We start from the raw sequence: 14,178 nt of genomic DNA, 5'->3' as shown, positions 1-14,178 counted from the left end.
ACTAAATCAAAGATGTCACCACTATTATCGAATTTGGAATTAAAAGAGTCTGTACTATCGACCTTGATTGAGTTGGGTAATCGGTTTAGCATCCCCTTAAGTCAGTATATGACAAAAGTGCTAAAGCTGGAAACACAATAGACACAGGCAATAGGCACAGGCAACAGGGAATAACGAGCCGTCCAATCAGAGCTTTGGGGTATAAGTTCGATATTATATCCCAGAGCTCTGATTGGACGGCTCGTTATTTCCTGTTGCCTGTGCATATTGCCTGTGTCTATTGTGTTTCCAGCTTCAGGAAAGTACTAAACATGGCCGACATGCTATGAAACTGCCTTTAAACTATGTCAAACAAGATAAGACGTGTAGGATAATGTGAGATAGAATGTATAGGATAAAATGAAACAGAAATATGTCACTAGTACTATAAATGGCTGCCAAGTCACGCAATTGCAACAGCGAATCCTTAGAACATATACACATGGAATGATAATAGGACGCTCAGGCTGAAGCCAAGATAGGTGTGAGAGAGAAAGGTATAGAAGACCTAAAATTCGCAATGCGCATGCTCAATTTCGTCAGGTGATTCCATCTATTACGTTTTCCATTCGTTCCAATGGATTGACGAACGGAATGACGGAACTGAACATGCGCATTTTAGGTCTTCTATACCTTTCTCTCTCGTACCTATCTTGGCTTCAGCCCAATGCATTGGCGGTATAGGCAATGAGTGTTCCATGTGTATATGTTCTAAGGTTCGATCTCCTGGTCTTTATACTCCATGGTCGAGTCTTATTTCAAGACCATCTTATGGTACGTATCCACTGAGCGCGTCATGCGTCGCGTCATGAAAGAGAAAAAGAGATAAGATTATATAAATACACAACCCCTCTCTTTCTCTCCTTCGACGACGCGACGCGTGACGCGCTCAGTGGAAACTCAGCCTAAGACGCTAATGCGGCCTTCTGATTGGTTCGTGACTTCTTAAGACCGTACTTAAGACGGTCTTGAATATAAGGTTTGTTCGCGTCGCGTGCTCCAACATGCTCCTACTATAGCTCCTATTCACACCGGCCCGTATTCAGAATGCGCTTACAACGATGTTAGCGGGCTAACATGCTATAATTTACATTACACATACTATAGAATTCTAGAGATAAAAGCGCGCTTTTATCGATAAAAGCTCGCTCTGAATACGGGCCTTTAACGACCATGTTGGAATAAGTAGGAACTATGGTAGGAGCATGTTGGAGCATGCGACACGAACAAACCTAGAATAGGCCTTCTACAATAAGGGCCTGCGCACAATAGAGGAACAGGAATTAGATATTAAGATTTCAACCTATCAGAAACTGATTACATCGGAATACACGATTTCTGATAGGTTGAAATCTTAATATCTAATTCTTGTTCCTCTATTGTTCGCAGGCCCTAAGAGCCGCAAGTCAGAAGTTCTAAGCGATCTTGAGTCAAAAGGTTTGTTCGCGTCGCATGCTCCAAAATACTCCTACTTCCTCCAACTAGCTCCTACTCACTCAAACGCGCTCGTTAGAGTGAGTAGGAGCTATGATGGGATATTGAAGCATGTTGGAGTATGCGACGCGACAAACCTATAATCGGTGAAGTTGGCCAATAGCCAACTTGAACGACTTGGTTAAGACTGGTTAATGCCCATTTCCACCAATATAGATTAACTTTAATCTCGGTTCAACTTACTCTTCGTCTTTTTCTAATCTTTAGAACTAGAAAAAGACAAAGAGTAAGTTGAACCGAGATTAAAGATGATCTGCGTTGGTGAAAACGGACCTAAGACTTCTGACGTTCTAATTTGCGGCTGATTGTAGAAGGCCCATAAGATCTGACTATGAATACCGGCCCTCGACTTCTCGCACCTTGGATGCAAGGCTTTAAACGCGGTGGCGGCAGCAGCTGTTACCAAATCCCGTGGCACTTTCTGACGCGCCATCTAGATACGCGCAATTGCTCCTTGCCAATGCAATAGCGACATTAGCGACCGATTTCAGAATGGCGACTGTCTTCATTTAAGAGGGTACTGGTTTCACGCTCTCTTGTGGTACCCTGTGTGATTGACGTGTGTCCGTTAGGCCTTCTATGCCAAACCGTGACACGGAACTCACCGAGAATGATAATCGACAATCCAGACGTGTTCAAGGCTTGGCTTACCGCCGTGCTGGAGCCGTTGTAAGTAGGCCAGTCTTGTACCCCCCTAAAGAGAGTGCACCACTCCGTGCGTGTGTGTACGCGCTCGGTGTTCGTAAATGGCCGTACATGTGGTTAATGCTGTGCTGTGCTACACACCCTGTGTGGCATGGTATATATTTACACGGGAGAGATGCATTGACAATCGCCACTTCTGTGTTTCTTTTTCTCCATCCTCCGAACACTCTTGCACCTGTCTTCGTCTGCACCAGCATTACTCGGCATTGTTCTACCAAATGTAGCCAATACTTAACCATCTCTCTTCTTAACCGATTTATCAATTGGATGCGAATATTAAATTCTGGGACCGTATTATGCTATTATTTGTTGGTCTCTCGCTTAATACGTTGCAAGCAGCATTATGCATTTGTGTTGGATCAGTAAATGAAAATTTTGGTATTTTTGCTTATGATGACTATCTTTGTCATATTCCGCAATGATTAGGGTGATTAGGAAATTATTTCATTGAGTACCAGTAGATACTATATGCTTTGTATATTTTAATGTATAGTTTTTATTCTCAGTAAGCAGACTATGAATAAACATGTCACAATTTTTCATTTGATTATATTAATTAATTTTATTTATGTGACTTTTATCACGTAACTATTTAAAGAAGTTTATTTTTATCTCTATAAAAGGGAAAAAAACTAATTAAACACAAGCTTTGCTTTCATTAAGTCTTACAAAGAACGACCTGTTTGCGTTAAAATATTACGATTGATATATGACACATACAAAATGTTTCTTATTCATCTTGTAATTTAGAGATTTCTAACATTTCATTTAGAAAAAAATTTTAAGCTGAAAAAAAGCATTATACCATTTATAATTTTTGTTGCAAATTGTGAATTATAGGATTATGATTTATGGAATTAAAAAAATAGCAAGATGTAAAGTTATTCAAAAAGATAGCAGGTGATTTAGTTGCTATTAATGTAAAGCAATTTATTGTCATGTTCAGTAAAATCTTATTCAGAGTATACAAAATTCTTAAATTAAAGTAGATATGAATTATATTTAATATATGTTTTCTCTTGGCTTGTTTCATGTATAAGCTGTAAAATATTACATGATAATTTTACTTAAACTGAAACATTTGTATTTTTGTTTTATTTATGTATTTTTTACGTTATGTCTGTCGAGTGAATATCTATAATTAAATAATTGATTTTCTTTTGCTAGATGTGATGCAGATCCTGCTGCTTTGGCCAAATATGTCTATGCGTTGGTCAAGAAAGACAAAACTTTAGAGGAACTCCGCGGTGACATGGTTGAGCAGTTGGATGTATTTCTGCAAAAAGGTGCGTTTATACAAAATATTCTAAAGAAATTGAAAATTTAATTATCTAACGATCTCCTGATGTGAAAACATATTGCAATTATTGTTTTTAGAAACCAAAAACTTTGTGGAGTTACTCTTCAAGACGTTGGAGACTCAGGATTATGTGTTTCCACCACCTAAGAGCGATCCAGATGGTGGTGGGACACCACCCGGCGTAAATCCATCAGCTCCAGTTGTGTCATCGTCAACGGAGAAAATAATAGATGCAACAATTCCACTAGTACCTATTATTACAAATCCCCCTGTCCCACTTCAAATTAATGGATCAGCTCCTGCAGTAATTAGTAAACGCGAGACTAGAAAATCTGATTCAGATAAGGATAAAGAAAAGGAAAAACGATCTCGAAGCAGGTAATCTTTCCTTTCTTTTGAGATAAAGAATTATCTGTATGATTCGATGTTCACAGTCAATATTTATTAAGTCAATGTTCATTCATGCTTATAGCTTATATGAAACAGGAGAGTCCAAAAATATAAGAATACAAGAATTTCAGTACATTAATTACTAAATACATTTACTAATATATTTAGTACTTAATAATATTGGAATTTCATTTATATTATTATACTATGTAAAATATAGGAGTGGGAGAATGAGATCGAGAACACGATCACGATCACGATCATGGGAAAGAGACAGACGTAGATCTAGAAGTAGAGAACACATTCGGCGTGATAGAGAAAGAGATAGAAGTCGCCCATGGCGAAACGAATCTCCACCGATCAGTACCAGACGACATGATCGCCGGTACGATCACGTATTTGTATTTTGAAATGTTTAACAGGATTTAAAATTTTTTTTTGTTGACACTATTACAAAAGGCTTTCTTTAAAATAATTTATTGAGTCTCTTTTCTAGAATTTTTAAACAATTCTTGAATATTTTACTATATAGTTTTATCTTTTAGACGTACTAGGAGTCGCAGTACATCTCCGATACGACCTAGAATACGCGACGGTCCAGATAGTCGCGATCATCGAGCAAGGTTCAGGAATAGATCTCCGACGCCGCTTCGATCTCGATCGCGTTCAAGATCAATTGAGCGAAAGAAGATCGATCGCTTCGAAAGGATAGAGGTAGATAGAACGGAACGAATTGAGGGAAGCCCTGGTGGTGGTACACCAACTCAAGATAGTAATCACGGAGATGTGGACATGAGGCTGTCTACAACTAGTCAATCGATACAAAGTGTTGTGGCTGTTGCGGGTAGTATTCCAAATAATCAGACAGGTTCTTTTCAACAACAAGCAAAGAGACGTTGCAGAGATTTTGACGGTACGTATTTTTTGATAATTTAGGAGACAGCTATTGTGAAAAAATTGCTATTTCTTTAAAAGTTTAGGCTGATCGTAAAAATAGAATGACTCAAAATTATAAGGAATATTTTTGTTAAATGACATTTAAATATTATTTATTATTTGTTTATCTTTCTGTTTATTTTAGAAAAGGGATATTGTATGAGGGGAGATCTTTGTCCTTATGATCACGGAACAGACCCAGTTGTGTTAGAAGATGTGGCACTTAGTCGTGTTTTGAGTTTCGGGCCTCATAGTGCTCAAGCTCCAGGAACAGTTCCAGTAGCTACGGTACCAGAACCACCGCAGGGTCCTAATGGTAACCCACCACCGCCACATCTTCCTCTTGCCAGTTTACCACCATCTCACTTAAGAAACCATCATTCTAATATGGGTGTGTATTTCTACGTATAAAGGTGCAGCCACAATAGAAGGAATAAGGAATTAGGAATAATGATTTCAACCTATCAGATATCGGATACACCGGAATACACGGTTTCTGATAGGTTGGAATCCTTATTCCTTATTTCTAATTCCTTATTCCTTCTATTGTGGCCGCACCATTAATCTTATAATCGTCTTATGTGATTTAATATAATGCCGTAATAAAGCAATTTTTTAAGAAGTAAACTATATTTTTGACTGCATATATATATCAAAAGAAGCATTAGTGAAAATTATAAAATTAACAATTTTTAAACAATTTAAAATATTAGTCAAATTATAAACTGTTAAATTGAAGTAAAATAAAATATAGTAATATTAATGGCAAAAATAATTCTAATACAAGTAAAACACACCTCTGCGAAACAGCGAAAGCTTACAGGTCTTTTATTCGTATGTAAATTATTAATTCTGCGATTTGCTGACGGCATAGCGATGTCGCTTAAAAACATAAGTCTGATCGATAAATACACACAACTATTATTACATGCAATTGTTATAGATAAAAACTAAAAATAAAACAAAGTATTTTAATTTTAATAGGTGTTATTGTGATCGTATTTAGATATATACGTTGCCAATATTGAAAATTCATAGTATATGTAACGTGAGCTAAAAATTTTTAGACTGGTAATGTGTATCTCAACATGGCCTATTTGGCACATATTTACTGTAAAAAAATATGCGGCTCCGTTTATATTATAGTATATTTAATTTGTTTTATTCGGATATTTCAACAGTGTAATAAATACGCAAACTGCGAAGTGTTAATACACACATAAAATTGTAACTCCGACTTAAACTAAAATTGATAAATTATAAAAAAAGGGCCAACTCTCTATGAAGTTGTATTATAATTATATATTGTTAATAATAATAAAAAAGGACTTTTGATATTAATAAGAAATAAATACACAATAACAGAACATGTAAGAGTCTAAAATACAAATACTTTTTATATGTTAAACAATAAAATCGTATTCTAATTAATTATAATTAAATTACGATATTACATGTTTCGGCCTTTCAATTAGGCCCTTTTCAGATATATACTAAACGCAAAAATGTTACCATAATCAAACAGTGTTAAAAGACATGGAATACATTATAAATGTATGTCGTGAGACCAGTTGAACATTGCACAGAGGAACGGAAATTGCTCGCCAAAAGGTTGAAAGATCGATTGAAAAGAATTTTTTGATATTTTAATAATTATATTTTATTAATTATCATAAAATAAAAAGAATAACCTTAATCTTTAAACTGATACTGAGGGCCTACATAAAGCATACATTCCGATTGTAAACAAGGTCTAACTTTGCGTTGCCATGATTACACTAGTTTTATTATTTATCTTTTAGTCAGAGTTTGTCCGTCGCAACAGTTATATATTTTTAATTTTATTCCTGGCCCGATTTTATATCTTCATATTTAATTTAACGGTCTTCCAATCTTTTAGCAAGCAATTTCCATTCCTCTGTGCAACGTTCAACTGGTCTCACGACATACATTTATAATGTATTTCATGTCTTTTTGATTATGGTTTGATTATGGTAACATCTTTGTGTTTAGTATATATCTGAAGAGGGCTTAATTGAAAGGGCGAAACATGTAATACCATAATTTAATTATAATTGATTAGAATATAATTTTATTTTTTAACATATAAAAAATATTTGTAGTTTAGACTTTTACATGCCTTTTTATTGTATTTATTTCTTATTATATATTGTATCATTATACACAGTTTAAGCGCGGTATTTAATATATTCTAAAATGTAATGAATTAAATATGGTAGATGTTTTTACAGAATATAATCCTGACGCACCTAGCATGGAGCCACGAATGCCATGGGGTAGACATCCGCAATCTGCGCCTGGGATTTATGGCAGAGGACAAAGAGAACTGATCAGTGTGCCAGTTATTCCCCATACAAACTCATCAGAAATAACCCATACCCAAAGCAATCCATTAAAACGCAAACAAACATTTGACTTTAATCGTCTTGGACCGAAACAGAGAGTGGTGCATAACCCGGCCAATTGCTCTCTTGAACTGAAAAAGGTTCCACGAAGCTTAAACAATATAACTCAATTAAATAATCATTTTTCCAAATTTGGTAAAATTGTAAATATCCAAGTTAATTTTGGTGGCGATCCTGAGGCAGCCTTAGTTACTTTCCAGTTGCCAGCCGAAGCAAAGTCTGCTTATAGAAGCGCAGAGGCTGTGTTAAATAATAGATTTATTAAAGTATTTTGGCATAATAATGTCAATAATAATGCGGCTGGTGGAGCTATTGAAAATGTGCCACCGGGTAAGATAGCACACCTTTTATTATTTACAATAAATATTATAGATGTTAAATTATTAAGCGACTTAGTAACGAGAAATTTTATTGTATCTAGGATGCCGTCCCTCTGTTAAAGAAAGGCTAGGCGCTGCGGTAACGTTATCGACAAAAACTGAAGATAACGAGTATGTTCCTACGCGTCGTTCGACCGAAGAACAAGTCACGCAAGCCTTAGTTCCAACTTCACCTAAAGCTGCCGTTATTCCTACTCGAGAGGACAAAGTTCTTGCGATAAAGAAAACACAGGAGATATTAGCGGCGAAGGAAACACTAAAGAAGAAGCAAGAGGAGAAACGTAAGGAGGCAATAAAGCTGACCGCTGATCTGCGCAAAAGGAAACAAGAGTTACTAGATAAGCATCTCATTGAATTACGTGCCTTGATTGACAAGGCCGAAAAGAATCCGGAGCAAAAGGAATCGATCATGCCGACGATAAAGACTATGCAACAGTCGGTTGACAATTTGCGCAAGGATTTGGCTGCAAACGGCCAGATTGGCAGTAATAAGTCGCAGGTCAAGTCTAGGGAGCAAGCGCAGAAGGAAATACTGGATGCCGAATTAGATTTAATGACCGCGCAACAAGAAGGTCAAGACGCTGGTGAGTTACAGAAGAGATTGAACGAACTCCGAGCCCAAGCAGCCGCGTTGGGTTTGAACACGAATCCTGGCGTGGGTAGAGGTGCAAAAGTTAGTCGAGTAGCACGCGGTACGCATACGATATCCTTCAGGGGTCGTGGCAGAGGAAGTTTTGCCCATGTCTCAGTGGATCATCGGCCAACGAGTCTTTTAGTCTCTGGTTATGAAACTGAAGAGAAGGCAGAGGTCCTTGCGCATTTTCAAGTAAGATTTATGCATTTATGATATTTATAATATTTCTATGTAAAGTGTGTTTCTTTTACGATAATATATTGTTTTGTCCTAATTTAATTCGATCAAGAATGAGGATTAAATGATGTATCATGTGTACATCATGCATGAAACGAGACGGATTTAATATTTTTATTATATTTTTATCGCTCAAAAATAACTGAAAGATACACAAAAAGTTGTTATATGTATTATGCTATATTTCCAATTCCTCTGAAATAGGTTTAATTATTTTTCATAAGTTTCTTCTTCATCATTAAAAACATAAATCAATCTTTTTTTCTAATAACTGATATTTTTGTTATAATTATGTATAAGACTTCACATATTCCTTTCATTATGTTTTAATAAACGTGTGATATGCAATTAATATTGCTAATTTTTTTGTGTTTCAGCAATTTGGTGAAATAGTGAATCAAATAGTTGATGATGCGACTCCCTCGATTGTGATTAATTTCAAATCGAGAAAGGAAGCTGAAGTGGCCCTTGTGAAAGGACGTACATTTCAAGACAGACTGTTATCAATAACTTGGGTATCCGGCCATCATTTACACCGTGGAGGAGCTGGTACTAACTCGAGCACATCTATACAGCTCTCATCGCGTTCCGAACAAACCGCACCTACGGCAGATGAAGAAATTGACTTAGAAGTAAGTTTTAGCATAAGACTCACATAATAAATATAATTTTATATATATTTATATAAAATTTAAATTTCAATGAGAATAATAATAAATAGAATATACAAAAAGTTATAAAACAAATTTAAAAAGTACTTTGCTAGTGTATTGGAAATTTGAAAATTTTAGATTTTTTGTTGATTAAGATGGTTTCTGTGGCTTTTGTTTAGATTTCGCAAATAGGCAAGAAAATACTTAACAAGGAAAATTTTTGTATTTATTTATCTGAAATTATGAACGCAGCTGTGTCCTTTATGTAATAAATGGGAGGGTTTCGCTTGCGCGCATATCTTGCTAATTGGCCAATTTAATAAATAAAACATTCTCATTGGTAAAACAAAGGGAAAAATTACTAAGCATCAGCAGATGAGAGTGCAATCGGGGGAAATAGGCTAATGCAACTGTCCGGTAATAAATATTTTATTAACGTAGATGTTCTGTCATCAGAACATCTCTACATTTTTAGTTTTTTAAAAGTTTTATTGATTTTTTCAGGGTACGGAGGCATTACTTTTAGAGGAGAACGAGGAAGAAGAAGACGAGGATGGCGAGTCACGCAGCTGGCGGCGATAGCAGCATCAGCGTCAGCGCCGTTTGTGACAGGAGCTTGGTGTCAAATGTAACGACTGCGTGATCATCCGGGCCGATCATCGTACGCGACCTGGTACTTACGCCTACATTGCTGCACCGCCATTTGATGCATTCATTGCCATTTTCACGAAGAAATCGAAATACATCATGCTCATCAGCGTTATCATGAGTGTTACACTATTTGTTAATATTATTGAATATACAATACACATGCGCACCAATGACGGTACGATGTACCACATTAAGTGGCGCATCACAAATAGAGAAAGGAAAAAGAAAGAAAAAGAGAATCAATATGCAAGTTTTCGAACAGGAATAACTAACCAAAATTTATTTGTAGAATAAAATCGCTATGTTTTGTATGGGAAGAAAAAACAAAGGAACACCTGTCATTCTGAGTTTCACACAAGTCCTCTTCTTTTGTACGTAGAACTCGAATCGTTTTCCTAGCTCTTGTTGTTTTAAAGGCTCGTACATGGTAGACGGATTTAGAATAAGTAGGAGCTTGTAATTTCGAGAATATTAAGAACTTTTTCATTCGAGGATGAGGAAACTATATTTGTAATTTATACAATACAAATAGCTATCTATATTGTATGAGATTCAATCATAAGTCATAACATCTCGCTCGATTGGCTGTTGACTTTTATCTATTATACCTATTTAAAACGATTCTTGTAATAATGAGCAGTACAATGTATCATCTTTATTGTTTTTAAAAGATGTCAGTGAATTAGATTACTGAAAAAATTGCAATGAGATATATATCTATATATATATATATATATATGAAATATTTCGCGCATTATTTACATAAATTCTTTCAATCCAGATTAAAACAGTAATACATGATTCTTACAAACCATTCCATCCAGTTTCAAGGTAAGTATCGAATTATACAATATGTAACGATCATAAATAACATATAAATATTATATGCAAAATTGCTCATTTTAAAACGTATTTATTCTAGACAATTTAATCAACGAACGAATAAAACTATTTGATAACACAAAAATGATTCTCTGCGTGAAGTTTGTTTGATTAAAGTCCTTAAGAAATTTGGAATAATGAAATATGAAAATGTTGATGATCTTGATATATGTATTCAATTTATCTATTTTTCAATATTCCATGTTTTATTTATAATAAATTTTTAATAATTCAATCTCATTAAATTTCCTCTAAAATTTATCCGTGATTTTATTAATTCCATTTTTTTTATGGAGCCAACCAGCTGGCTAACAAACTACCTAACAACAATTGTGCAACAGGTAATATTCTCAATGGTAAATTCACTGCTGGCCCGTGAGCTGAGCCATGGTACGCCCCACGTAAGATCCAACCGCCGAGACTAACGGATTTGTGAGTGCTGGTAAATAACGCAGCCAACAGAACATTTCGTGGTAACCACTGGGAGCACAAGATCCAGCATAAACTGCTAAGGAAGATCTGAGCCAGGCACGCTTGAAAAGATACATATAGTGTTGAATCCAAGACGAGAAGTAATTAAGAAATTAACTAAAAGTTCAATAACTTACCAATAAGTACACAGAATAGTATATCCACCGCTTGTAACGATGAAGCATCTGCCAGAACAGCATCGCAAAACCAGTGATATGCTATTGCCAGCAATAAAATTTGGGAAAACCAACTTGTATTAACGTTGAAACATTTATTTTTCAGTATGAACATCCGTAAGATGATACCCATCCCCAAGGGAAAAAGTGTGCTGTATATAATTTCTCTAATGTTAATTCCAACTAATGGTGGAGTAGATGTTCCCAACTATATATATATATATATATATAACAAATAATGTAAATTGTAAAGATAAGCAGTCTATTGAGTATGTAATACGTTCTAATAAGAAAAAATATTTCCATTCCAAAAAGTATTACCATTAGATACAGTAAAATAGGAGATAAGAATAATCCTCCAAAGTGTGACACCAGCGTGGTAATTACGCTCGTAGGCAAATCAGCTTGTGCCAAACGGCATAAGGCAAGTCCCGTACTGAATGGCGGTGGCATACAGTAAAGGACCTGAAAGATACATTAATAATTGTGTTTTAATTTCTATCTATAAATACATAATATATACAAGTTTTTTGCATAGATATATATTTATTTAATCTATTGTGTGTCAACAAGGATTAATTAAATACAAATGTTTTTAATCACCTCCATTCCTTTGAGTAGCCATATATTAACTTTCGCATAGGTCATTAATAGGTACGTCCCGATCCGTGCTAGAAAGGGCATCAAAATATACACGAAAACCATCACAAATGTCAGAAGATAGCCGTCCTTCAATGTTGAGTAAAGAGACTTGGGATCGCATAATAATCCGGCTTCTAAGTACATCGAAGGTACAGCGAAATAGCGAATGATAAAGTTACCGTTGATTATACCTGCAATAAAAATCAATGCATTATTACCCCAATTGACAGGATAAAGATAGTGCAAGATTTCTTTTTATGTATATATATTTCTCTTTTCTTTATTGAAGCCATTTATTGAAAACTGTTTACCATTCGTTGCGCCAATATGCGGTTGAATAGTTGCAAGTATCATGCATGCGAGCATTAATAGAACATATCCATATCGATATAAAAGATTAGTTTTTTTCTTTCTTGGCTGTAGATTGATATTTACACTCATTTTTTAATTATTTTGAAACATACCTAAAAAAGAGATACATTGTATTCTTCATATCAACGTCTCACAGAAATTATTTATGAATATAAAATGCATTTATAAGATAGTTATCATTGATAATCTTACCTAAAAAAGCATGCGTGAAAGCTAAATTTTCAGATTCTACGAAAACCGTCAATGAAGTAGTGAAAAGAGCATAAAAGAAATCAAATTAACTCTTCAACTTTAAGTAAGACATCATAGCATAAATCCATTTGTGGCAGTTATGTTCTAATCGTACAAACGTCGTTCTCAAATAATTCAAGTTAATTTATCAATCTTATTGAACAAAACAATAAAAATGATATTCTTAGAAACAAGATGCATAAAACGTAAAAAATTGTAAGAAAAACTTGCTGCAAATGCATCCTATTAATTACTAGTAATTACGATTAAAATATAAAGGGGATAATTAGAAATTATTTTAATATAAAGATTTTTATGTTTTCTTATATCCGATTGTTCAAATCTTGCAGATAAAGAAACCAAAAGAGCATAGTATTGATCAGTGTAAACGGATCCTGCAAAAACGTGTCCAATTATAAATAATCGGAAGCATAAGCGTCGACTTTGGTAACTTTTCTATGCAATCGTCTATTGCTGCGCTTCTATCGTCTCATTGTGCTTAAAAGCTTATTTGCGCAAGTATCTGAAAGCGATTAACAAACGTAAAAAAGAATTAACTTGTGTTGCACAGGACTACTTCCTGTAATAATATATGTATAGGAATTGAAATGGTGCCGATCGAATAAAGAAATGCCTTTTTGTAAATGGAAGTTGATTATTTATTCAAGAACTATTATGCGGAGCCATTACATGCACTGTTACACGCTATTGTATGTACATACATTATCTATATAATCGACTAAAATATAATGAAAATATTGCGAGCTAGGTATATATTTGTGGATCTAAGAAAGAATTCGTGAATTTATCGTAAAAATAGCTTTCGCAGACGTAATAACATGCGGAATTATTTACGACACTGAAGAGGTTATTTATTAGTCGGCGATACGGTTCGCAAAGAATTATATTATTGTTTCTCGTTTAATTTTGGAGCACCTCCATTTGCATTAATAGAACCGAACAACGTAATCGAGCCACAACCTTCCTCATCTTCAAGGCAGAATCAGGCAGAATAAAACCGATGAAAAATTTCCTTCTTTCCTGGATCCCGGAATGGGAATGATGGGAATAGGAATGCTCGGATGGCTCGAATCAATTTGGGTTGGGCTGCGTTCCATTTAAGGCCGTTCTACAATAAGTTGCAAACACCCCGTTGCCAATTGCGGAGTGGCAAGTTGCCAGTCACAAATTGTAAATTATTGCAACACCTAGGGGTTGATTCTGTATCTTCAAACAAGATGAAAATTACAATAGTGAGCAAATTTTCTAAGTGTTGACCAATGAAATTATCAGTATTCTAGTAAATTCGCTCACTTTTGTAATTTTCACCTTGTTTCAAAATATAGAATCAATCCCCTGCTGAAAGTCGCTGAAAGTGTGTTTTAAGAATAAACTTGTATGTAAACACTGCAGCTTGAGGGTGTTTACCCATGCAGCGGAATAACGTAACGCGGAATGAGAGCAGAACCAATCACAAGCGTTCCGCCAACTGCAATTGGTGCGAATGCTTGTGATTGGTTCTGCTCTTGTTCCGCTTTAAGGCCCGTCTACAATACATG

The 14,178-nt window shown here is 35.1% G+C and overlaps 2 protein-coding genes across 5 annotated transcripts; one reads left to right on the top strand and one right to left on the bottom strand.

The window, feature by feature from the left end:
* The first annotated feature begins 1,994 nt into the window (after positions 1-1,994).
* On the top strand, positions 1,995-10,054 carry swm (Zinc finger protein swm). 2 transcript variants are annotated; one of them, XM_018512856.1, is made up of 10 exons: positions 1,995-2,202; positions 3,406-3,524; positions 3,616-3,916; positions 4,149-4,313; positions 4,474-4,841; positions 5,010-5,255; positions 7,117-7,620; positions 7,712-8,496; positions 8,919-9,173; positions 9,699-10,054. In XM_018512856.1, exons 1-10 carry the CDS (start codon positions 2,144-2,146, stop codon positions 9,774-9,776), a joined length of 2,880 nt encoding a protein of 959 aa, XP_018368358.1. In that variant the 5' UTR covers positions 1,995-2,143; the 3' UTR covers positions 9,777-10,054. The 2 variants fall into 2 exon arrangements, with proteins under 2 accessions (XP_018368358.1, XP_018368350.1); XM_018512848.1 differs by having other exon boundaries at positions 7,105-7,620.
* Positions 10,055-10,974: 920 nt separating this feature from the next.
* Positions 10,975-13,808, bottom strand: LOC108764439 (sodium/bile acid cotransporter 7). 3 transcript variants are annotated; one of them, XM_018512703.1, is made up of 6 exons: positions 13,475-13,808; positions 12,328-12,480; positions 11,978-12,207; positions 11,696-11,839; positions 11,336-11,582; positions 11,016-11,260 (listed from the first exon to the last, which is right to left on the bottom strand). In XM_018512703.1, exons 2-6 carry the CDS (start codon positions 12,455-12,457, stop codon positions 11,016-11,018), a joined length of 996 nt encoding a protein of 331 aa, XP_018368205.1. In that variant the 5' UTR covers positions 12,458-12,480; positions 13,475-13,808. The 3 variants fall into 3 exon arrangements, with proteins under 3 accessions (XP_018368218.1, XP_018368205.1, XP_018368213.1); XM_018512711.1 differs by lacking the exon at positions 13,475-13,808 and adding an exon at positions 12,581-12,638; XM_018512716.1 differs by lacking the exon at positions 13,475-13,808 and having other exon boundaries at positions 10,975-11,260; positions 12,328-12,457.
* Positions 13,809-14,178: the final 370 nt, after the last annotated feature.

The sequence above is a fragment of the Trachymyrmex cornetzi genome, unplaced genomic scaffold (assembly GCF_001594075.2).
Source record: "Trachymyrmex cornetzi isolate Tcor2-1 unplaced genomic scaffold, Tcor1.1 scaffold1137, whole genome shotgun sequence".
Classification (NCBI taxonomy): Eukaryota; Metazoa; Arthropoda; class Insecta; order Hymenoptera; family Formicidae; genus Trachymyrmex; species Trachymyrmex cornetzi.
The sequence above is the reverse complement of the archived record's forward strand: the minus strand, read 5'-3'. Positions and strand labels throughout refer to the sequence as shown.

Coding starts and splice junctions, on each gene's coding strand:
- swm (XM_018512848.1), top strand. CDS start 2,144: ATGATAATCGACAATCCAGACGTGTTCAAGGCTTGGCTTACCGCCGTG. Junction 3,917..4,148: donor GAAAAACGATCTCGAAGCAG/GTAATCTTTCCT, acceptor TGTAAAATATAG/GAGTGGGAGAATGAGATCGA. Junction 8,497..8,918: donor AGGTCCTTGCGCATTTTCAA/GTAAGATTTATG, acceptor TTTGTGTTTCAG/CAATTTGGTGAAATAGTGAA.
- LOC108764439 (XM_018512703.1), bottom strand. CDS start 12,457: ATGAGTGTAAATATCAATCTACAGCCAAGAAAGAAAAAAACTAATCTT. Junction 12,208..12,327: donor GCATATTGGCGCAACGAATG/GTAAACAGTTTT, acceptor TTTTTATTGCAG/GTATAATCAACGGTAACTTT. Junction 11,261..11,335: donor ACTATTCTGTGTACTTATTG/GTAAGTTATTGA, acceptor TATCTTTTCAAG/CGTGCCTGGCTCAGATCTTC.